General features: G+C 42.5%; 1 protein-coding gene across 3 annotated transcripts in view; it reads left to right on the plus strand.

Annotated features, from left to right (window-relative positions):
- Positions 1 to 1413: 1413 nt before the first annotated feature.
- LOC115143265 (rho guanine nucleotide exchange factor 10-like protein) overlaps positions 1414 to 23637 on the plus strand; it is a 122225-nt gene continuing 100001 nt past the window's right edge. For 2 of the 3 annotated variants that reach the window (XM_029683478.2, XM_029683479.2), the window contains exons 1-4: positions 1414 to 1664; positions 13633 to 13914; positions 14742 to 14769; positions 17967 to 18154. In XM_029683478.2, coding sequence (XP_029539338.1) covers positions 13638 to 13914; positions 14742 to 14769; positions 17967 to 18154 — 493 coding nt within the window. In that variant the 5' untranslated portion in view covers positions 1414 to 1664; positions 13633 to 13637. Of the gene's footprint in view, positions 1665 to 13632; positions 13915 to 14403; positions 14550 to 14741; positions 14770 to 17966; positions 18155 to 23637 lie in introns of those variants that run through there. The other variant, XM_029683480.2, reaches the window with a different exon arrangement.

Below are 23637 nucleotides of genomic sequence, written 5' to 3' on the forward strand. Positions count from 1 at the left end.
CAGTCTAATACTATAAATATATTTACAGTGTATGTACATGCTTATAAACAAGGCTTCAAAAGCTACCAAATGACCCTGGTAAAGGCACCTTTGTTGCAGTGAATGTACAGCATGTGAAATCTTTTGTATGAAGGTTCACTTTGGTAAAGTTGGTAAATTTCAGAGATGGTTGCTCTGTGTAGCTAGCTTTGAGAGAGACATTGAATTCAAGCAGTGTTATAATGGTACAGATGTTTGTGCTAAATTGCAAATGAATGAAAAAAGTGAATTGTCATCTTTTACTTTGTACTCTGTGTATTTGTTCAATGTGTTTTAATAAATCCCCTCAACAACAATAGACATACCTCATTGCTTAAATGCAGATCTGAGAAAATAAGCTAATTCTCAGTTTGAGTATGTGTGAGCTGTGAAGTTCTATATTTTAAGGTGACTTTCTTTTGCTGAGAGGGAAACCCACAGGGCAGAAGGAAGGTTGGCTGCCCAAAAAAGACATGGAACAGTACAAATGAGGAGAAGATGAAGGCAGGAACCACCTGGAATGAAATCAAGAAAACGTTCCAGAACAGAGTTTTCTGGAGTTGCAGCTCTGAGGCCCTTTGTTCCACTAGGAGTTGAAAGGAATAAGCCAAGTAAGTCAAGTTGCCTTGAAACATCAATAAAGAGAATTGATAAATAGTTTGATTTTAGAACTGCAGGCTTGTTAATGGGGCTTGACACCTGATGTCTGCCAGTGGTCCAGGTCACTCACTGCCTTGCTGTAAAGTAAATGAACTTAGGAGCAGAAATTGAGCCATTGACATATTAAGTCAGAGTTCAAGACATTCAGCCAATCACAGCTTTTACGGTACATTATTCTCTTTCCTTGAATATATAAATTGACCAAAATGTTTGTACCTAAAAAGGAGATGTTTACTGACAATTGTTATATGGTAGTTATAAAACACATATTGCACTAATATTCTCAGGTGCTTCTCTTTCCTCTCTACTGATGTCCATCTTAGTTCAGTTGACATTAGTATTTTTACATTTTAAAATTTGTATTCCTCAAGTCCTTGGCTTGGTGATGTAATCACTAACATTGTTCCAAACTATTCCCCCTTTCACCCAAGTTTCCCATCCTAATACCTCTTGGCCCACCCTCTACATCTGCATATCTGCTCTGATTGGGCATGTGCCATACTTTAGCATTTCTATTGGCCGAAGCCAAGACTTTTGCTCTGCCATTGGCCAATCAATGCTGCGAAAGCCCTTTGGCCTGCTTTGTGTCTGTTAAGCAGCAGGGGGCAGGAGATTGGAGGAGGGAGGGAGGGACTAAACATAAGGGGAGAGAAAAAGAGGGAAGAGGGACAGAAAGACGGGGCAAGAAATTGTGAGAAAGAGAGCGAGAGGGAGGGACTGAACCATAGAATCAAGAGAGGAGGGAGTAGGGGGAGCCTCATTCAGAGCAGCTAGTGTGAGGAGTGGAGCTGACCTAATGTGGGAAAGTAAACAGTATTTCCAGTCTATTCTGCCGGAGCCTAGGAGCTCTTAAAGCAGACATACAGGGGAATGAGTGAGGAACCTGCCAGTATATAAGCAGAATGTTCATGGGAGGTAACCAGGATTAAAGAGTCCACAGGGAGTAACTGAAGCTTGTTGGAGGAAATACTACCGAGGACAAGAAGGTGAGAGATGTATTTTTATTGTATTCTACTATACACACTCTCCCTCTTTTTTGTTTCACTTCTCTGCATGTTCACCAAGACAAGAGCTTTGTGGAAGGGGCCATGGATGGAGTGGGGGTGGGTGGGTGTGTTGTTTTGTGCTCTCAGACCCTGGGTCCGATAGCTTGCAGCTTCGGGCAGCGGAGTTACAGAGGAGGAAAGGAGAGCAGAGGCAATACCCAAAGCCGGGTGGCCTCTTTGTTGAATACACTCTTTCACAGACAATTACACCAGGACTAACCTTCAGAGAGGGCTGTGTCTGGGGCTTGGCTACCCATATTATCAAGGGAAGACCATGAGGCACTCTGGTCCAGAGACATACACCATCTATAGGGAGGATCTATACATTGATTCCAGGCAGAACTGGGCCAGTGATACTCCACTCCAGTATATACATTACTGTACCCCCTCCATAGCCCCAGGCTGAAACATGAGTCGTCTATCCAGCCCTAGTCTTGGGGCTCCTTCCTGGAGTACAATAGCCCCTCCCTGAATGAATTTCACGCTGCCTCATCCCCACAGAGGAGAAAGGAATGGGGAGAGGGGGACCTCTGATCTGCATTTTGGAAAGATGTAGTGTTTCCCGCTTTAGTCGGATGTCCCAGCATTCCCTGAGTCAGACTGTTAAACTTTTGTTCGACAATCAAGTTCCATTAATTAATAGTCCATGCATGTCTGGCCTGGAGCTTAAACCACAAAGATTCTCCTATGAATGGGACCCCATTCGCCTTTTCCTCTCACGCCATAGTGAATACACAGCTGAGGCCTTCCCACTCCCGGAAGCCCTAGGGGAATTAGTACAGACAGTTATGGATGAAGACCGGCATAAAAATAAAATAACCGTCATAACCGCTTTAAAAAAGAATAGTAAAGAATGGCTGACTGAAGACGGGACGGTAGGACATTCGTGCCCGTTTCCGCTGTAACGTGAAACTTTATTGCTCCTCGCTAAAACAAGCAAGGTGTTGTAGCGAATCATTATTTTAGGCAACGGCCCCTCCCTGCAGCAGCTGCACACATAGAAATATAATATATTTCAATGGCAGCATATGCAGTCAGGAGCAAAGGGGGGGGGGGGGGGGGGGGGGGGGGCGTTTTAACAGTGAGCGCGGTCATTTGGCTGACCAATAAGTCATCCAAAATTCCATGACCATCACAGCCCTACCATCTCTCTGTACTGTGTCACATCCTTCATGCTTGCTGTAACTGTGCCGTAAGTTGCATTCATACATTAATAGCAAAGTCAAATTCCTATGACTGCATCAAAGGGACAGCTCAACCCCCCTCTGTATTGTAACAGCTAACAATTCTGTATAATGATACTGAACAACAACCCTGGCTGGCAAAGACTGAACAATAGGGAAGTATCAACAATGAACATGTACACAAAGCTTCAAACCGAGCTTTCATTGGCCCAAGAAAAGATCATTCAGATGCGCCATTGACAGAGATCACAATGGAGAGTGTGGGAACAGGACACCCAGGTCAGTGAACCTGCTGTCACACAGTGACGTTTTGGTCATTCTGACACCCAACCATAACCCTAGATGGGAATGTTTGATTATTAAGGACTTACCATACACCTAGAATGTTTGATCTTGGTTAAACTTGTCACATACACAGTTTACAGCAGGTATAAAAGGTGCAGTGAAATGCTTACATGCTAGCTCCCTCAACATTGTAGTACGTTATAAATAATAATACAAAATAAGTCAATAGAGGAAGGTAGTATGGATAGTAATAAAACTGCTATGTACACAGCAGGATGTACAATATACATTTATGAATGTGCAATGTCAACTATGACTACGTTACAAATATAAAGTGGATTTATACTATAATTACATTGCTATTAGGGAAGTGACTTACCTGCAGTGTTTGGACTTAGGTATGTACTGTGACAAGGTATGTACTGTGACAAGAAAAAGAATGTGAACCCTTTGGTATTATCTGGATTTCTGCATAAACTGGTTATAAAATTAGATCTGATCTTCATCTAAGTCACAACAACAGACAAACACAGTCTGCTTAAACTAATAACACACAAATTATTGTATTTTTCTTGTCTATATTGAATACATAATTTAAACATTCACAGTGTAGGTTGGAAAACTTATGTGAACTCCAAGGCTAATGACTTCTCCAAACGCTAACTGGAGTCAGGAGTCCGCTAACCTGGAGTACAATCATTGAGACGAGATTGGAGATGTTGGTTAGAGCTGCCCTGCCGTATTAAAAACATTCACAAAATTGGAGTTTGCTTTTCACATTGCCTGATGTGAACCATGCCTCGAACAAAAGAGATCTCAGAAGACCCCAGATTTAGAATTGTTGACTTGCATAAAGCTGGAAAGGGTTACAGAAGTATGTCAAAAAGCATTGATGTTCATCAGTCCACAGTAAGACAAATAGTCTGTAAATGGAGAAAGTTCAGCACTGTTGCTACTCTTCTTTGGAGTGGCCGTCCTGTAAAGATGACTGCGTGAGCACAGCGCAGCATGCTCAATGAGGTTAAGCTAAAGAACATTCTAACATCTCTGTTGACGAGTCTATGATACGTATAACACTAAACAAGAATGGTGTTCATGGGAGGACACCATGGAAGAAGCCACTGCTGTCCAAAAAAAAACTTTCCATGTCTGAAGTTCGCAAAAAACATCTGGATGTTCCACAGCACTACTGGCAAAATATTCTGTGGACAGATGAAACTATAGTTGAGTTGCTTGGAAGGAACACACAGCACTACTGGCAAAATATTCTGTGGACAGATGAAACGATAGTTGAGATGCTTGGAAGGAACACACAGCACTATGTGTGGAGGAAAAAAGGCACAACACACCAACATCAAAACTTCATCCCAACTGTAAAGTATGATGGAGGGAGCATCATGGTTTTGGGCTGCTTTGCTGCCTCAGGGCCTGGACGGTATGCTATCATCGACGGAAAAATTAATTCCCAAGTTTATCAAGACATTTTTCAGGAGAATGTAACGCTATCTGTCCACCAATTGAAGCTCAACAGAAGTTGGGTGATGCAACAGGACAATGACCTAAAACACAGAAGTAAATCAACAACAGAATGGCTTCTACAGAAGAAAATACGCCTTCTGGAGTGGCCCAGTCCGAGTCCTGACCTCAACCTGATTGAAATGCTGTGGCATGACCTCAAGTGAGCTGTTCACACCAGACATCCCAAGAATATTGCTGAACTGAAACAGTTTTGTAAAGAGGAATGGACCAAAATTCCTCCTGACCGTTGTGCTGGTCTTGTCACGACTCCGACCGAAGGACACTCCCCTTCCCGTTCGGGTGGCGCTCGGCGGTCGTCGTTGCCGGCCTACTAGCTGCCACTGATTATTTCCTCCCCCTCCTTATGTGTTTATTGAGTGCACCTGTTTTGAGTTAGGTAGTTAGTGTAAGGCTTTATTAGTCAGCCGGCCCGCATGGTTCCTTGTGCGGGATTAATTATTGTGATCGTCTGTTTGGTGTACTTGTGTGCACGTCTATGGGTTTTGTGTTTTCCCATTTTGTGGGTTTTTTCTGGACAGTTTAAGTCCCCCTGTTTGGGGCATTTGTTTGTTCATTACGCCCTGTGTTTTCGTGAGGGTTGGCTTATGTTCGCCGTTTCTCTGTGCATTAAAATAGCACTCCCCTGAACTCTCTGCTTCCTGCGCCTGACTCCTCACCCACTACACTCAGACCGTTACAGAATCCCGCACACCTGGAATGGAGTCAGCAGGAGCAACAGCCACTCCCCTCCCATCGATGGAAGAGAGGGTTCTACATCACACCACCGTTCTCCATCGGATCGGAACGGCGATGGATCTGGTGATGGAGAGAATGGCCCCCCCTCCTCAGGACTCCCCATCTCCCGACTCCAGCACCCTCCGTCTTACGCTCCCGAGGGTCTATGATGGAGCGGCAGCAGGGTGCCAGGGGTTCTTACTCCAGCTAGAACTGTACCTGGCCACCGTCACACCCACTCTCTCGGGAGCGGAGAGGGTGAATGTCCTCATCTCCTGCCTCACGGGTCGTACTCTGGAGTGGGCAAATGCAGTTTGGAATGGCCCAGACTCAGCTAAGGAGCACTAGCCCGAGTTTTCTCGCCGCTTCCGCGCCGTGTTTGACCCTCCTCCAGATGGCCGAGCGGCGGGAGAACGACTATTCCATCTCCGGCAGGAGAAGAGGAGCGCCCAGGATTACGCGTTGGAGTTCCGTACCTTGGCAGCAGGATCCGGGTGGAACGACAGGGCCCTTATCGACCACTACCGGTGTAGTCTCCGGGAGGACGTCCGCAGGGAGCTAGCGTGTCGGGACACCGCTCTTTCCTTGGATGAGCTAATTGACATGTCCATCCGACTGGACAATCTGCTGGCTGCCCGCGGGTGTTCGGAGAGGGTCCTGTGTGTTCCACCACCCAGCACCTCCACTCCTGTTCCGATGGAGTTGGGAGGGGCTTTGCCGAGGGGTACCGGAGGAGGAGGCTCTGAAGGTGTGGAGACACTGGCTTGAGGGGGCTAAGCACCCCTTTCTCATCTGGACCGACCACCAAAATCTGGAGTATATTCGGGTAGCTAGGAGACTGAACCCGCGGCAGGCAAGGTGGGCCATGTTTTTCACTCGATTCCGGTTCACTTTATCATATAGACCGGGCTCCCAGAACGTGAAGGCAGACGCACTGTGGGCGCACCAACAGTGTGTGTTGGGGTACCAGCCGGTCCTTTTCTGGACAGTTAAATCCCCCTGTTTGGGGCATTTGTTTGTTCATTACGCCCTGTGTTTTTGTGAGGGTTGGCTTATGTTCGCCGTTTCTCTGTGCATTAAAATAGCACTCCCCTGAACTCTCTGCTTCCTGCGCCTGACTCCTCACCCACTACACTCAGACCGTTACAGGTCTGATCTGCAACTACAGAAAACATTTGTTTGTTGCTGCCAGAGGGTCAACCAGTTATTAAATCCAAGGGTTCACATACTTTTCCCACCCTGCACTGTGAATGTTTACACGGTGTGTTCAATAAAGACATGAAAACGTATAATTGTTTGCGTGTTATTGGTTTAAGCAGACTGTGTTTGTCAGTTGTTGTGACCTAGATGAAGATCAGATCAAATTTTATGACCAATTTATGCAGAAATCCAGATTTCTCCAAAGGGTTCACATACTTTTTCTTGCCACTGTATAGTCAGTACAGTTAGTGGTCAGAGCCCAGATGGAGAAACAGTGGAGAACAGTAACACTCACTGTGACCTTGAGTAGTGTGACTGCCATCACAGACTACCTTCGTGCACAGTGGGCAAAGCAACAGCTTCTGTAGTGGAGGGCAACTGAAGGCCAATGTGGCTCTTGTATGAATAATGTATACCTGCATGTCTGAACAGTGCCGACCATGGCAGTGCGTATGAAAGCAGCGCATCATGAATGTTTCACTATGCTGTCCATACAGTCTATGATGCTGACACATTTGTTCTCAATGTTCAGTAATCATTACACTATAACACAGCTTTCTGTAGCTTACAATGGAGCTTACATCAGGAGAAAAACAAACTGAGTTCTGGTTTATGATAAATTCTACTCTGAGTTAAATCTGACAGTCAGATAATCTAACAGGTCCCTATGCTCAAAGTTTGGCAGGAGTTAGTTGGGGAATCGAGGAGGCATACAATCCATTAGTATGTGTTGCAAACACTCCCACTCACGGAGCTCTGTTTTTGACAGCTAAAGGATGACAGACAACTGCTTCTGACCAGATGAACTGTTTCTTGCGTCTAAATGGGTTGTCTCACATCCCTATCTCTTGACGACAAGACTATTTCCTTTGGGATCTTGATATTCAGAAAAAGGAGGAAGAACTTCTTTGGACTGATATGTTCCATTGCATCTCCTGTCTAGTAGAGAGTGGAAGTTTGGAAACCAGTCAAACCACCCTCCATAAAACCAAGGAAGAGCCTAGATAAAAGAAGGCTGTTTTAGCTGCCTTCTGTAAGAATTCCGTTGCTGTTTATTCAGTCTATACTCCACCAGCTGCGCCTCTGTTCTATTGTCCATTTATGCACCCTGACTCCCTCTCCTTGCCTAACCAATGACTGCCCCGGCCTGGGCCTTATGCGGGCAGCCAGCACTGGACTCAAGTCTTTGTGGGGGATATTGCACATTCAGTTCAGCAGATCTCTCCCATCTCATGTTTGAATTCAAACATCTCTATGAATCCAGCTTGCAGTTGCACATTCTATACTCCCAAACATTGAATCATTAGGAAATACAGTGCCTTACGAAAGTATTCGGCCCCCTTGAACTTTGCGACCTTTTGCCACATGTCAGGCTTCAAACATAAAGATATAAAACTGTATTTTTTTGTGAAGAATCAACAACAAGTGGGACAATCATGAAGTGGAACGACATTTATTGAATATTTCAAACTTTTTTAACAAATCAAAAACTGAAAAATTGGGCGTGCAAAATTATTCAGCCCCCTTAAGTTAATACTTTGTAGCGCCACCTTTTGCTGCGATTACAGCTGTAAGTCGCTTGGGGTATGTCTCTATCAGTTTTGCACATCGAGAGACTGAAATTTTTTCCCATTCCTCCTTGCAAAACAGCTCGAGCTCAGTGAGGTTGGATGGAGAGCATTTGTGAACAGCAGTTTTCAGTTCTTTCCACAGATTCTCGATTGGATTCAGGTCTGGACTTTGACTTGGCCATTCTAACACCTGGATATGTTTATTTTTGAACCATTCCATTGTAGATTTTGCTTTATGTTTTGGATCATTGTCTTGTTGAAAGACAAATCTCCGTCCCAGTCTCAGGTCTTTTGCAGACTCCATCAGGTTTTCTTCCAGAATGGTCCTGTATTTGGCTCCATCCATCTTCCCATCAATTTTAACCATCTTCCCTGTCCCTGCTGAAGAAAAGCAGGCCCAAACCATGATGCTGCCACCACCATGTTTGACAGTGGGGATGGTGTGTTCAGGGTGATGAGCTGTGTTGCTTTTACGCCAAACATAACGTTTTGCATTGTTGCCAAAAAGTTCAATTTTGGTTTCATCTGACCAGAGCACCTTCTTCCACATGTTTGGTGTGTCTCCCAGGTGGCTTGTGGCAAACTTTAAACAACACTTTTTATGGATATCTTTAAGAAATGGCTTTCTTCTTGCCACTCTTCCATAAAGGCCAGATTTGTGCAATATACGACTGATTGTTGTCCTATGGACAGAGTCTCCCACCTCAGCTGTAGATCTCTGCAGTTCATCCAGAGTGATCATGGGCCTCTTGGCTGCATCTCTGATCAGTCTTCTCCTTGTATGAGCTGAAAGTTTAGAGGGACGGCCAGGTCTTGGTAGATTTGCAGTGGTCTGATACTCCTTCCATTTCAATATTATCGCTTGCACAGTGCTCCTTGGGATGTTTAAAGCTTGGGAAATCTTTTTGTATCCAAATCCGGCTTTAAACGTCTTCACAACAGTATCTCGGACCTGCCTGGTGTGTTCCTTGTTCTTCATGATGCTCTCTGCGCTTTTAACGGACCTCTGAGACTATCACAGTGCAGGTGCATTTATACGGAGACTTGATTACACACAGGTGGATTGTATTCATCATCATTAGTCATTTAGGTCAACATTGGATCATTCAGAGATCCTCACTGAACTTCTGGAGAGAGTTTGCTGCACTGAAAGTAAAGGGGCTGAATAATTTTGCACGCCCAATTTTTCAGTTTTTGATTTGTTAAAAAAGTTTGAAATATCCAATATATGTCGTTCCACTTCATGATTGTGTCCCACTTGTTGTTGATTCTTCACAAAAAAATACAGTTTTATATCTTTATGTTTGAAGCCTGAAATGTGGCAAAAGGTCGCAAAGTTCAAGGGGGCCGAATACTTTCGCAAGGCACTGTATGTGCCTTCCTCCTGTCTGCACTTGCACCATCTGCTTTTGCATCCAGCAGTGAACAGTGAACAGGGAGTGTTCTGGAAGTCAAGGTCCAACCAAAGACCTCCTTGTCGCCTCTGCATCTTCTCCAAACATTGCCACACCATGGCTGGGCTGAACTCTTTATTTGCGTTAGGGTGTGTGGTTGTGTTTGTTTCATTTTAATTCTGCAAGGTACTGTATCCAATTTCCTCAAAAATGCCTTTAGGACAGAACTAGTTCAAGCTTAGTTTCCTCTTATCCTAGTCTCTTTTAACAGGCAGTCTAAAAGATTTTTCACTTCGAGTTTGGTTTTTAAATTTATGTGGTACAAAAGTATTTCAACAAAAGGAGGGGGTTTCCTGAGTTTGAAGAGGCTATACATTCATGTACATACTACCTCAATTGGCCTGACCAATCCGTGCTCCCACACATTGGCTAACCGGGCTATCTGCATTGTGTCCCGTCACCCATCCCCGGCCAACCCCTCTTTTACGCTACTGCTACTTTCTGTTCACCATATATGTATAGTTACTTTAACCATATCTACATGTACATACTACCTCAATCAGCCCGACGAACCGGTGTCTGTATGTAGCCTCTCTACTTTTATAGCCTCACTACTGTTATTTTTCACTGTCTTTTTACTGTTGTTTTTGTTTCTTCACTTACCTATTGTTCACCTAATACCTTTTTGCACTATTGGTTAGAGCCTGTAAGTAAGCATTTCACTGTAAGATCACCTGTTGTATTCGGCGCACATGACAAATAAACTTTGATTTGATTTGTCAGGCGGCAAACTATTTTCTGCTGGCAATGTCAAGTGCATTTTTTATGCAAAAAGTGACATCTCATTCATTTTCATTTTGCAATTGTATTGTGTTAGAGTATTTAATACATATTGCTCAATGTCAAAGAACTTAGGGGATGCTCTGCTCGAAAGATCATATCAATTACACCAACAGAACTTATTATGAAATATTATTTTGCCAATCCTGCTTTTCCTTCTCTGGAAAAAACCCTGGTGATTTTTCCATTATACATAGCGGTAGACTACTAAAGTATTTAACTTGGAGGGAGGAGCAGTTCTCATTGATTTTATCCCACAGATCCTCCATTATACTGAGCAGAGCATGGCTCTGACATATCACATACTGCACAGCATGGTCATCACCCTCTGACCTGTGATCTCACTCCCAGACAGTCCAGCAGTTCAGTGACCAATGCAGAAACAATGCTTTCTGAGAGTGAGCAGAGCTTTTCCCCTACAAAAGGCTCATTGTTTATTAGAGCAGTAAGTGGGCCGTCTGGAGAAACTGGGTTTGTGGTACAGCGAAGAGGATAGAGGCCGTGGTGGGCTGGGTCCACACATGACCAGAATTGTACCGACCGAGTGAGGATATGGTCTTAGTATTAATACTAAGTAGTATATTACCCCTGAAGAAAAGTGACTGCAATTTTCAAACCTGGCCTACTTTGCCACTCATGTTTAATACGTCTCAAATTAAGATTAGAAAAGTATCCCTGTTTAGTAGTTTCAAGCCATCACCATGCCAACAACATTACAGTACCCCACTCCCTATAACTGACCTAATTTCCTGATAGAACTGTCAGGAGAGGGTTGAGTCAGACTTTGTATTCAGTGGAGGATTTGGGATGAAAATGAATTGTGCAATGATCTCCAAATGGGCCAACTCCAAACTCTTTTGCCGCCCATGTTCTGGTCCACCCCACTTTACCCTATGCTGTCATTCCCCAAGGGGGCGTGCAAACAGGCCAATCAGGGCCAGGAATGTTCCTGCAGAGGAAACAGTTCAGCACTAATCGAAATGTAAAGCAGATGCTGCACTATGAGACTTCACTAGAACTCCAGGACTCAGGAGTGGTGCTCTGCTAAGGATACAGAGCCGCCCTCTACATGTAGGGAAACCCCCCCAGCTATGAGGTTGAGGTATTTAGGCCAGACACGTTGTATGTAGTGAGAGGAATACCCTATTAAAATGACAAAAACAACCCGTATGGGCTCATCACCGTCAGGGTATAGATATCTCCTTTAATCTTCAGGTAAGCCCTGTCAGACTGTTTAATTATGCTAACAGCCTTTCTCAGCAATTTTGTCCTGCTTTTATACTGGAACTGTAATCCCCTCTCTGTTGCATGTCTCTTCCTTTGTGGTTCTGGAGGCAGCCATAATTCTGCCGTGCTTAAAGGATTGGAATTTTTCACAGTACTGAGAAAGCAAACTAGTCAAAACAACCTGTTGCTAGTGACCCACATTCAGTAATGTAGGTAATACAGCGTAGTGGTCACAACAACTCAACTCTGACCAGACTTAACTATAGTTTTTAAATTTACATCAGATGACCCAGTGAAAGGATTTAGTGACCTGTGAATCCAGGAATAGACTGTTTCTTCACAAAATATCTTGCAGTTGTCTAAATATGATTTTGTATTACAATACATGTCTATGTAAACCGTATGAGGCTAATGTTTCCAAACTGGCGTAACATAGTAAATGTACATCTGGGACACTCAAATTAGTTTGATATATTAAGTTTGGTATGGTATGTATTCATTTGTGGATGTCCATCATCCATTTCTTATGATATGTTACAAATTGCAATTTGTTGTGGCTAATGTTAGCTAGGTGGCTAAAGTTAGCTAGGCTAGGGGTTAGGGTTAAGGTTAGTGTTAAGGTTAGGGTTTGGAGTTAGGTTAAAGGGTTAAGGTTAGTGTAAGGGTTAGCTATCATGCTAAGTGGTTGCAAAGTAGCTAAAAGTAATAAGTAGTTGCAAATTAGCTCAAATGCTAAAGTTGTCTGTGATGAAATTCGAACACACAACCTTCGGGTTGTTAGACATTTGTGTTATACACCTACCCAACCACCCTACTTTCATGTTTGCCTTAAGTTACCTTCTGTCCTATGTAACCATACCAAATGTAACATATTATACTAATTTCAGTGTCCCAGATTAACGTTTGTCTAGTCTATGAGACCAGGCTGATGTTTCACACCATAGTTTTTTCTGGAATTTAGATTGGAATGAAACTAAAACCAGTGGTGGAAATAGTACCCAATTGCCATACTTGAGTAAAGGGAAAGGGGGATACCTAGTCAGTTGTACAACTGAAGGCATTCAACTGAAATTACGTTTAACCTGAAGATAATGACTTAAGTAAAAGTGAAAGTCACCCAGTAAAATACTACTTGACGAAAAGTATTTGGTTTTAAATATACGGTACTTAAGTATCAAAAGTAAGTATATAAATAATTTAAAATTCCTTATATTAAGCAAACCAGATGGCACAATTCTTTCCTTCTTTTTACGGATCGCCAAGGGCACACTCCAACACTCAGACATCATTTACAAATGAAGCATGTGTGTGTAGTGAGTCCGTTTTCCTGTCCTGCTAAGCATTCAAAATGTAACGGGTACTTTTGGTTGTCAGGGGAAATGAAAAAAGTACATTTTCTTTAGGAATGTAGTGAAGTAAAAGTTGTCAAAAATATACATATAAGTACAGATAATCAAACATTTTGTAATAGGGGGAACTGGAGCCCATTCCAACATAATTCCACCTTTTAAGTTTTCACCATGAGTTCTCAGCAGCCAGCACCCATACACAAACTACAGATTAGAGTCTTAGTACTGTGTAAAGTTTAAACAACGATTAGTCATTGAAAAAAGAGCACAAAGTAAATAAGCTTTACCAAAATAGTTTGTCATGAATATGAAATGGACATTCCACTTGAAGTGGCTTAAAACCTTTGCATGTTCATGGTGGTTACATAGATACCTTAGTACACTTTATTAGTACTTACAACTGTTATACATTTTTGTGGTTTGTGTATTTATACATTTAACTATTTATATGTGTTTGCTTTGTAAACGAAAACTCCAATCAGTTTCTAAATTGTAGCACATTTTGGGAAGTCAAGTGCATGTCAGTTTTTGTCAGACAAGGAACATTATTTATGTTTTTTTCTTCAACATTTGTACTATCCCTTTGTCTCTGTTCTCTGTTCCAGAGCTTATGTCCACTGTGAATTATCAGCAGCAACAGAGGGAGGAAGAGGAGGAGGAAGATGAAGAGCAAGGAGAGAAGTTTGAGTTTGATGACAGTGCTGATGAGAAAGACGCAGTGGAAGCCATGCAAACGGCAAACGAGTCATCTATGGAGGCCACAAGCCAACCACAGGACAATGCAGTAACAACACCCCTTGCACACTCACAACAGAACCTCAATGCAATGCCCCCTGCTGGTCAGGAGGACAATCCCTCACAGGGACAAGACTCCACGGCCTCTTCAGGTAAAGTGTTCTTTCTATTACAACACATTGTGAGTGACTCTTCTCCACTGGTCTCATAAGGTGCTGCCCGTTCTTAAAGAGATTTCATAATATCTTCAGACAGACAGTCATAAAGAGAGCCGGGTTCTAATTGAATAAAGAGCAGTGAAACTCTGGTTGATATCAGTATGCTGTTGACTACCTGAGTCATGTTGCCAAACAAGCTCTGTTAATTACACTCCTTGCTAAAGAAGGAGATTTAAATCTATGTGAACTTCTGTCGGACAAAAGGAAGCGATTAGTGCTTAATTAAAATACTTCTCACGAAGCCTACGCGTAGTAATCCGTTAAGTGGGTTGTGGTGCATTTCTCCACTGGGGAATTCTGGGGTTGATGATGCTGTACAGTGGAAGCCTGTTACCCAGCGGATGGTGGAGGACACGGGCGTCCGGCTGGGACTTTGCCCTCCCAGGTGAGATGAGAGGGCTCACATTGTCTCTGGATAAATTAAATAATGTTTTGAATAGGAATATCTTCCATAAAAGCTGATTTGCACACAGGACCTATATAGCGCTAATAATACATTTCCTGTGGTCTGTTTTCATCAGCGATTGTCTTCTTGGAGACACAGGACCTACCGCTCTTCATAAAACAAGGTCAATTAAGATGAAGTAAAGAGGAAATAAGATATACTTTTGTATAGTTTTCCTCACATTGAGACCTATCTGGATGTATTCCAAACTTTTTAGCTGTCCTTCCCATATGGTACAAGTTATAGTAACTAACAAAAGCATGACGTTACATAAAAAAAAGATGTCTAATGTCTCCCGCTTCATTTCTCCCCACAGATGTTCCAGTTAGCAACCCACCCAAGCGGTAAGAGAGACTCTCTGCTTTCTATCTGCATTCCATCTTCAGGGGTTGTGTGGTTTGGCCTCATAGGAGGAAACATCTGTCTTCATTAAGTTATCAATATACTGTATTAGCATGACCCAAAATCAGAAACATCTCTTTTTTTCATAGAGAAGGGGCGTGTCAAAGTAGAAAGGTATAGGACTGATATGTTTGGAAAAGGAAATCAAAGGAGATGGCAAATCTGTGACAGAGGCTATGTTGGAAAAAAAACTCTTCCATGTCTAACATATTGAATCAGTAGCCTAAACAGGTACTCTGTAGTCTGCAGGTTATAGCAGTTTGCAGTGTAAAAAGTTGTATATGAGTTAGGGGGTTCACTAGAATGTACATTAGAAACATGTTATCAACCTTTTAATTTGGGGTCCCATGTCTTGGTGGGGGCCACTGGTCCTGGTTAGGTCCCAGCATGATGGTGTGCTAGGAAGTGTGCTGGGAAACCCGTGCTGATAGGAGAGCCAGGGCCTGTCGTTCCTGTGGGCTTTCCTGTGCTGAAAAGCGGGGTGTATGTGAGTGACTGTGATAGTGTGTATCTCTCAGTGTGTCTGTGTGTGTGTATGTTTGAACAGGGTTGGATTGTGAGAGAAGGGACTGTGGTTTCTGCGATTTCTCCTCTGGAAGATTTCTGCTGAGTAGACTGTTTCACTGCGGGTCAATATTCTCCCTTTCCTATTGGAGCTATCAATAGCTTTTTCCTCCAACAAGGTGTAAGGTGTGTGTCAGCACGTTTGCTCTGTGTGTCTGTTTCAGCTCAGATTCAGATATTTTTGCATCGCAAAGAATACTTTGTAGTAGAAACATTGTTGTAGAACATGCATAACATGTCTACAGGTCTATTCAAGTCAGGAAAGCAGTGGTATTGTGTGTGTGTGTGCGCGTGTCTAGGTGCATCTGTTGATTCTAGGACCTTTGACAGATAGCTTTCATTAAGTGAGACCCTTAAGATGAAAAGTCCTGGACAACGGTCACCATGACAACTTGACATTTATATGGCTCTGCTTTATGTTCAGTTGAGCTGTAGTCTTAGAGTAGAGGGGCTCACATTTAACACTCCACCGAAGCAACCCCACTTTACAACACTCCTTTTCCTTTTTCTTCAGTCCACCTTTCCTTGCTGTCTGCTCTGCACAGTATTCTGCTTAGTGGTAGATCTGCAAGCTGGGTTTGCAAGCTGTTCAAGTAAACAATGTTACAAAAGACACAGATACCGAATACAGACCTGTGTACACTGTCAGGGCGCAGACGCAAGATGCAGTTGCTGTAGCAGGTGGTGTGTTGTTTGATTAGACTCGTTATAGTAACTGTAGTTACAATGAAGGTCTAGCTAGCCCATCATCAGCATGGTCAGCACTATTCCCATAGAGATGGGAGGAAAGCCAAGTAAACATGGCTCCCTGGTTGACTGTGTTCTGTAGTTAGAGGGCGTTGAAACACATCTAAGGCCTTGCATTCAGGCTGCTCACACTGTGCCTCCGTCTGTTCTATTTGCATTGAAACACGTTTGCCATTTCTTCTGCTATAGGCCTATGACTCACAGGGGCTTGTATAGACAAGTGAAGGGTGTAGGCCTACAAAAATGAACCATACAATATATACTTTTCCAGTCTTTTAAACATTGAAATAGTTTGTGTTCTCAAAAAACGTCTGGTTAAATACCCATTTGAAACCACAGTAATGAGACATGCGTTCTGTATGAATTTTACAGAACAGAACAGGTTTCTTGTGTTTCATGATGAGGCATTTCATATGCTGTGTTATTAATATGTCTGAGGCACATTCTACCCCAGCATAGTTTTTCTTATCATTTATTTTAGAAAGTTCTTATTCATAGAAAACTGCTTGAGTAGACATTACTCTGTAAAAACTCTTAGCTGTAATATGTTGGGTTGTCTTTGCCAGCCCCGTGAGCTGCTTCCTGACTGAGTCTGGTGTCTTTGGGGAGGCAGTGCAATGTGAACAGTTGAAACGTTTATTAGCGGACATTACTAGGAACTGGGTTTGAAGTTTCAACATTGCTCAAACAAGCTTTAGCTAACGCCTTTTTGTTGTCTTGCCAAAGAAGGTAATGCAATAATATATACAGAAAGTCTGGCCAACAGGTTGCTTGCAAGCTATATTTGGCTTCAAAATATTTCCTACACAACTAAACTGTGTAATTCTGTAAACATGGAGGACTGTCAGGCATGCCTGGAACAGGGGAGAGGTACAGTATCTTGCTGACTAATTGACATACTGGCTGTTGGCAAAGCCGAGAGGGATGGTGGGAGGGATGCATTTAATGAGATTGGTTTCTCCTCCATCCCAGATCTAGCTGTATAATCAAGCATGTGGGAGGATTGCTGTAACTCTCACTGGTAGCTTGAAAACATAAGAAAGTGGTAGCTCTTTACAGAATACCTACAAGATCAGTATTAGGAGATGTCTCAAAGGCAATATTCCAGGGCCAGTCAGTATTATGGTTAGGCTTTAGGAATGGCAGGTGATCAATGGCTATCGTTTAGGGGGATCTTTCATAGCTCACAGTTAATATATCAAGCAGGAGGTAAGGTCACATTATCATATTCATGGTCTCACATGAGTTTACCTGGATCAGATGACTCTCTCCATCTCTCACAACAGCAGTCAGCAGAATCATCACACCACAGTGAATAGGACTGACCAACCTAGCAGAAATGAGCTGCACTAGGAACATATAACTGTGGCAGGTTTAAGGAAGTGTTACACCTCGTTCACATCAACAGCGTCATTGCGTTTTGGTACACCAGAAGTTAATTAATTTCCAATGGAACTCTGTATTTAACTTGTAGCATTGCGTTGCAGTTGCAGTGTGTTGTGTGGTGCAAACGTTGGATTTATCGAACATATGCATCAAATACATAGACGGCTTGACAAAAATGCATAGACGGCTTGAAAAAAATGGTAACTTTTGTTGCACACATTTCCAGATTATGCTGCTTACCATTTTGTGCAATGACACTGTCTGTGTGATCAAGACCTTAGCATGCTGGGACAGCAGTGCTTCAGACTCTTTGCCCCGCCTACTTCACCTTTCCTCCTCGACCTCCTCCTCCTCCACACTGCAATTCACTTGTAATGAGCCACACAGCACTCAGCCTAGAGTGGTCATAACTGCTTTCAATACTCTGCCTGGTATGTTCCAGGGTCTCTGGCCCGGTCGACCTGGTTGAGCCCATCGCTGCAGCACCTTCAGTTGGAGAGCAGCCCCGGGAGGAGTCCCAGGAAAGGTCTGGTCCTGGAGACATGTTACCAGTGGAGAACCAGACCGACTCCGAGGACCATAGCGTGGAGACTGAGAAGAAGAGCTCCAGCTTGAGAGAACACTCTGAAGGTACAGAACTACATAGATATAGATACATGATATAGACAGAAGAGAGCAAGCGTACACCAATTACAGTATAGGCCTTCATAACTTCCATTGTTTTACAGTAATAAAAGAAACTGTATTGGTCTGTAATCGTTGCGTGGAACTTCCAAAGGGCAACGGCCAGCACACACTCTCTCCCTCCCTCCCATGATTTGATTTCAACATGGACATGACAGGAATTCAATTAATTCAGGATGAGGATCAATAGTAGACTATTGGTCTATTTCCACCAAGGGAAATTGCTCTTGCTGACATTAGGCTATTTGAAGGTGGTCCACTAAGGACTCTGTAAGGAGCCTGACTAAGCCAGGCTCTGCTCAACTTTATTTCACCTTTCTCTTTAGTTGTCTTTCACATACTCCCTGTTCTTGTTGATATTGAAAAATGTATGCCTTAGTTTATAATAGTAATCTATTTTAAGTGTGGTGTAAACATTTTCAGCATCATGCATGGATACTGTAGAAATCTGATTTAACAATCTGTACCTCCGTTTTGTGATCAGTTCCTCTGTCCAGTGTCTGTGTCCTTTTTCCTATCTTAATCTTTTATTTTTATTGGACAGTCTGAGATATGGCTTTTTCTTTGCAACTCTGCCTAGAAGGCCAGTATCCTGGAGTCGCCTCTTCACTGTTGACGTTGAGACTGGTGTTTTGCGCGTACTATTTAATGAAGCTGCCAGTTGAGGACTTGTGAGGTGTCTGTTTCTCAAACTAGATACTGTCTTTGTCCTCTTGCTCAGTTGTGCACGTGGGCCTCCCACCTTTTCCTATTCTGGTTAGGGCCAGTTTGCGCTTTTCTGTGAAGGGAGTAGTACACAGTGATGTACAAGATCTTCAGTTTCTTGGCAATTTCTCACATTGAATAGCCTTAATTTCTCAGAACAAGGATAGACTGACGAATTTCAGAAGAAAGGTCTTTGATCTGGCCATTTTGAGCCTGTAATCAAACCCACAAATGCTGATGAGCCAGATACTCAACTAGTCTAAAGAAGGCCTTTTTCTTTAATCAGAACAACAGTGTTCAGCTGAGCTAACATAATTGCAAAATTGTTTTCTAATGATCAATTAGTCTTTTTGAAATGATAAACTTGGATTAGCTGACACAACGTGCCATTGGAACATAGGAGTGATGGTTGCTGATAATGCGTCTTTGTACGCCTATGTAGATATTTCATAAAAAATCAGCTGTTTCCATCTACAATAGTCATTTACAACATTAACCATGTCTACACTGTATTTCTGATCAATTTGATGTTATTTTAATGGACAAAAAATTAGCTTTAAAAAAAAAACAAGGACATTTCTATGTGACCTCAAACTTTTGAACGGTAGTGTATATGTAGGGTCGAAGTAACTATGCAACAGGATAGATAATAGACAGTAGCAGCAGCTTATTTGGTGAGTGTGAAAGTGTGTGTGTGAGTGTACAGTTGAAGTCGGAAGTTTACATACACCTTAGCCAAATATATTTAATCTCAGTTTTTCACAATTCCTGACATTTAATAAAATTTGGTAAAAATTCCCCGTCTTAGGTCAGTTAGGATCACCACTTTATTTTAAGAATGTGAAATGTCCGAATAATAGTAGAGAGAATGATTTATTTCAGCTTTTATTTCTAACATCACATTCCCAGTGGGTCAGAAGTTTACATCCACTCAATTAGTATTTGGTAGCATTGCCTTTAAATTGTTTAACTTGGGTCAAACTTTTCAGGTAGCCTTCCACAAGCTTCCTACAATAAGTTGGATGAATTTTGGCCCATTCCTCCTGACAGAGCTGGTGTAACTGAGTCAGGTTTGTAGGCCTCCTTGCTCGCACACGCTTTTTCAGTTCTGCCCACAAATGTTTTATAGGATTGAGATCAGGGCTTTGTGATGGCCACTCTAGTACCTTGACTTCGTTGTCCTTAAGACATTTTGCCTCAACTTTGGAAGTAGGCTTGGGGTCATTGTCCATTTGGAGACCCATTTGTGACGAAGCTTTAACTTCCTGACTGATGTCTTGAGATGTTGCTTCAATAAATCCACATAATTTTCCTACCTCACGATACCATCTATTTTGTGAAGTGCACCAGTCCCTCCTGCAGCAGAGCACCCCCACAACATGACGCTGCCACCCTCGTGCTTCACGGTTGGGATGGTGTTCTTCGGCATGCAAGCCTCCCCCTTTTTCCTCCAAACATAACAATGGTCATTTTGGCCAAACAGTTCTATTTTTGTTTCATCAGTCCAGAGGACATTTCTCCAAAAAGTATAATCTTTGTCCCCATGTGCAGTTGCAAACCATAGTCTGGCTTTTTTATGGCGGTTTTGGAGCAGTGGCTTCTTCCTTGCTGAACGGCCTTTCAGGTTGTGTTGTTGATATATGACTAGTTTGACTGTGCATAATGATACTTTAGTACCTGTTTCCTCCAGCATCTTCACAAGGTCCTTTGCTGTTGTTCTGGGATTGATTTGCACTTTTCGCACCAAAGTACGTTCATCTCTAAGAGACAGACGCGTCTCCTTCCTGAGTGGTATGATGGCTGCGTGGTCCCAGGGTGTTTATACTTGCATACTATTGTTTGTACAGATGAACGTAGTACCTTCAGGCATTTGGAAATTACCCCCAAGGATGAACCAGACTTGTGTGGAGGTCTGCAATTATTTTTCTGGGGCCTTGGCTGATTTCTTTTGATTTTCCCATGATGTCAAGCAAAGAGGCACTGAGTTTGAATGTAGGCCTTGAAATACATCCACAGGTACACCTCCAATTGACTGAAATTATGTTAATTAGCCTATCAGAAGCTTCTAAAGCCATGACATAATTTTCTGGAATTTTCCAAGCTGTGTAAAGGCACAGTCAACTTCTGACCCACTGGAATTGTGATACAGTGAACTATAAGTGAAATAATCTGTCTGTAAACAATTGTTGGAAAAATGACTTGTGTCATGCACAAAGTAGATGTCCTAACCGACTTGCCAAAACTATAGTTTGTTAACAAGAAATTTGTGGAGTGGTTGAAAAACTATTTTAATGACCTAAGTCATGACCAACCTAAGTGTATGTAAACTTCCGACTTCAACTGTATGTGTGGCGTCAGAATCAAATCAAATTGTATTTGTCACATTTGCCGAATACAACAGGTTTAGACCTTACAGTGAAATGCTTACTTTACAAGTAGTTTGCATGTGTGCTCGTGTTATGTGTGTGTGTGTTGTGGTATCAGTCAGTGTAAGTATGTGTGAGTGTGGGGAAGCATCCAGTGTGTTTACACTGTTATTGCAAAAAACCACTTGCCATACGTTAGCTGAGAGAACAGTCTATGGCTTGGGTGGCTGGAGTCTTTGACAATTTTTTGGGCCTTCCTCTGACACCGCCTGGTATAGAGGTCTTGGGTGGCAGGGAGCTCGGCCCCAGTGATGTACTGGGCTGCACTCACCGCCCTCTGTAGCACATTGTTGTCGGGTGCCTTGCAGTTGCCGTACTAAGTGATGATGCAGCCAGCAAAGATGCTCTCAATGGTGCAGCTGTAGAACCTTAATTTCAGCATTCCGAGGGGGAAAAGATGATTTTGTGTCCGCTCTATAACTGTATGGGTGTGTGTGGACTTACATTCCTGTAGATTGATACAAATCTATTTGACACATTTGATAACACTGTTGCCATTTAGTCATACTACAGTATGGATGTTCTGTGTTACTATCAGTACTGGATTACTACAGTGTAATAGTAACTTTGTAACCGATTCAAAGATTCTGGTACCTGGGCTCTGTCATTGAGTTCAATACCAGCTTTACATTTTCTTCTGGTCCTAACATTACGACCAGTCTGGGTCCTAATCCCAGGACTACCGTCAAGAAATGCCATACTGTGCTAAAAAGGTTTTCACCAAACCAAGGTGAAACTTGCCTGAGTTCTGTTGTGTTGCCTTCTGGGATTGTTGGGAAAAATGAACTCAGCTTGAAGAAATACACTCAGGCTGTTTGAAATAATGAGCACTGTTCAGAAGGCTGAGCCAGTTACTTTGCAGATTTGCAGATAGTCAGGCTGATAGCCAAGATTCAGTTATTCCCCTTTCATTCGGTACACATTCTTCACAGAGAGAGGATGTGTCTGTGTGTGTGCACGATTGCGTATATAATTCCTATTGTAGTAGAAGAACACTGTCTGTTTTGTCTCTCTCTTGGATTGTGTCCAAGGTTATTTAGAATCTTACATAGAGCTGTGGAGGCTAATCCATGTCAGAATACACATCTCTCATCAGATTAATTGAATCCAGTGATTGTTGATGTTTGAGGTTTATAAGGAACCGTTCCAGACAAATCACAATTTAAAAACGAATCAATAAAGCCCCTAAGCTAAATTAGGCTGAAACACTCCCAAAGCAATTAATTACAAATCCTGCAGACCGTGGAGATAGATAGGGTCGATACATTACAAACAAGGTGGATATAATCATGTTGCCACAATTCCATAGCACAACCCCACACTTACCACAAATAACAACAACACACAGGGCCTCCCTGCGAAGTCCCTGCTAATATAATCAATGACCTGTTGATGTTTTCAAGACTATGATATACAGTGGAAAGAAAAGGTATGTGAACCCTTTGGAATTACCTGGATTTCTGCATAAATTGGTCATCAAATTTAATCTTATCTTCATCTAAGTCACAACAATAGACACACATAGTGTGCTTACGCTAATAACACACAAATTATCGTATTTTTCTTGTCTTATATTGAATACTTTATTTAAACATTCACAGTGTTGGTTGGAAAAAGATTGTGAACCCCTAGGCTAATGACTTCTCCAAAAGCTAATTGGAGTCAGGAGTCCGCTAACCTGGAGTCCAAACAATGAGACGAGATTGGAGATGTTGGTTAGAGCTGCCCTGCCCTATAAAAACACTCACAAAATTTGAGTTTGCTATTCACAAGAAGCATTGCCTGATGTGAACCATGCCTTGAACAAAAGAGATCTTAGAAGACCTAAGATTAAGAAGTATTGTCTTGCATAAAGCTGGAAAGGGTTACAAAACTATTTCTAAAAGCCTTGATATTCATCAGTCCAAATTGTCTATAAAGGGAGAAAGTTCAGCACTGTTGCTACTTTCCCTAGGAGTGGCCGTTCTGATGACTGCATGAGCACAGCGCATAATGCTCAATGAGGTTAAGAAGAATCCTAGAGTGTCAGCTAAAGACTTACAGAAATCTCTGTCTACGATACGTAAAACACTAAACAAGGATGGTGTTCATGGGAAGACGCCACTGCTGTCCAAAAAAAACATTGCTGCACGTCTGACGTTTGCAAAAGTTCACCTGGATGTTCCACAGCGCTGCTGGCAAAATATTCTGTGGAGAGATGAAACTACAGACAGACAGGTTTCCTTGTTTGGAAGGAAAACACAACACTATGTGTGGAGGAAAAAAGGCACAGCACACCAACATCATCCCAACTGTAAA

Source organism: Oncorhynchus nerka, linkage group LG15 (genome assembly GCF_034236695.1).
Source record: "Oncorhynchus nerka isolate Pitt River linkage group LG15, Oner_Uvic_2.0, whole genome shotgun sequence".
NCBI lineage: Eukaryota > Metazoa > Chordata > Actinopteri > Salmoniformes > Salmonidae > Oncorhynchus > Oncorhynchus nerka.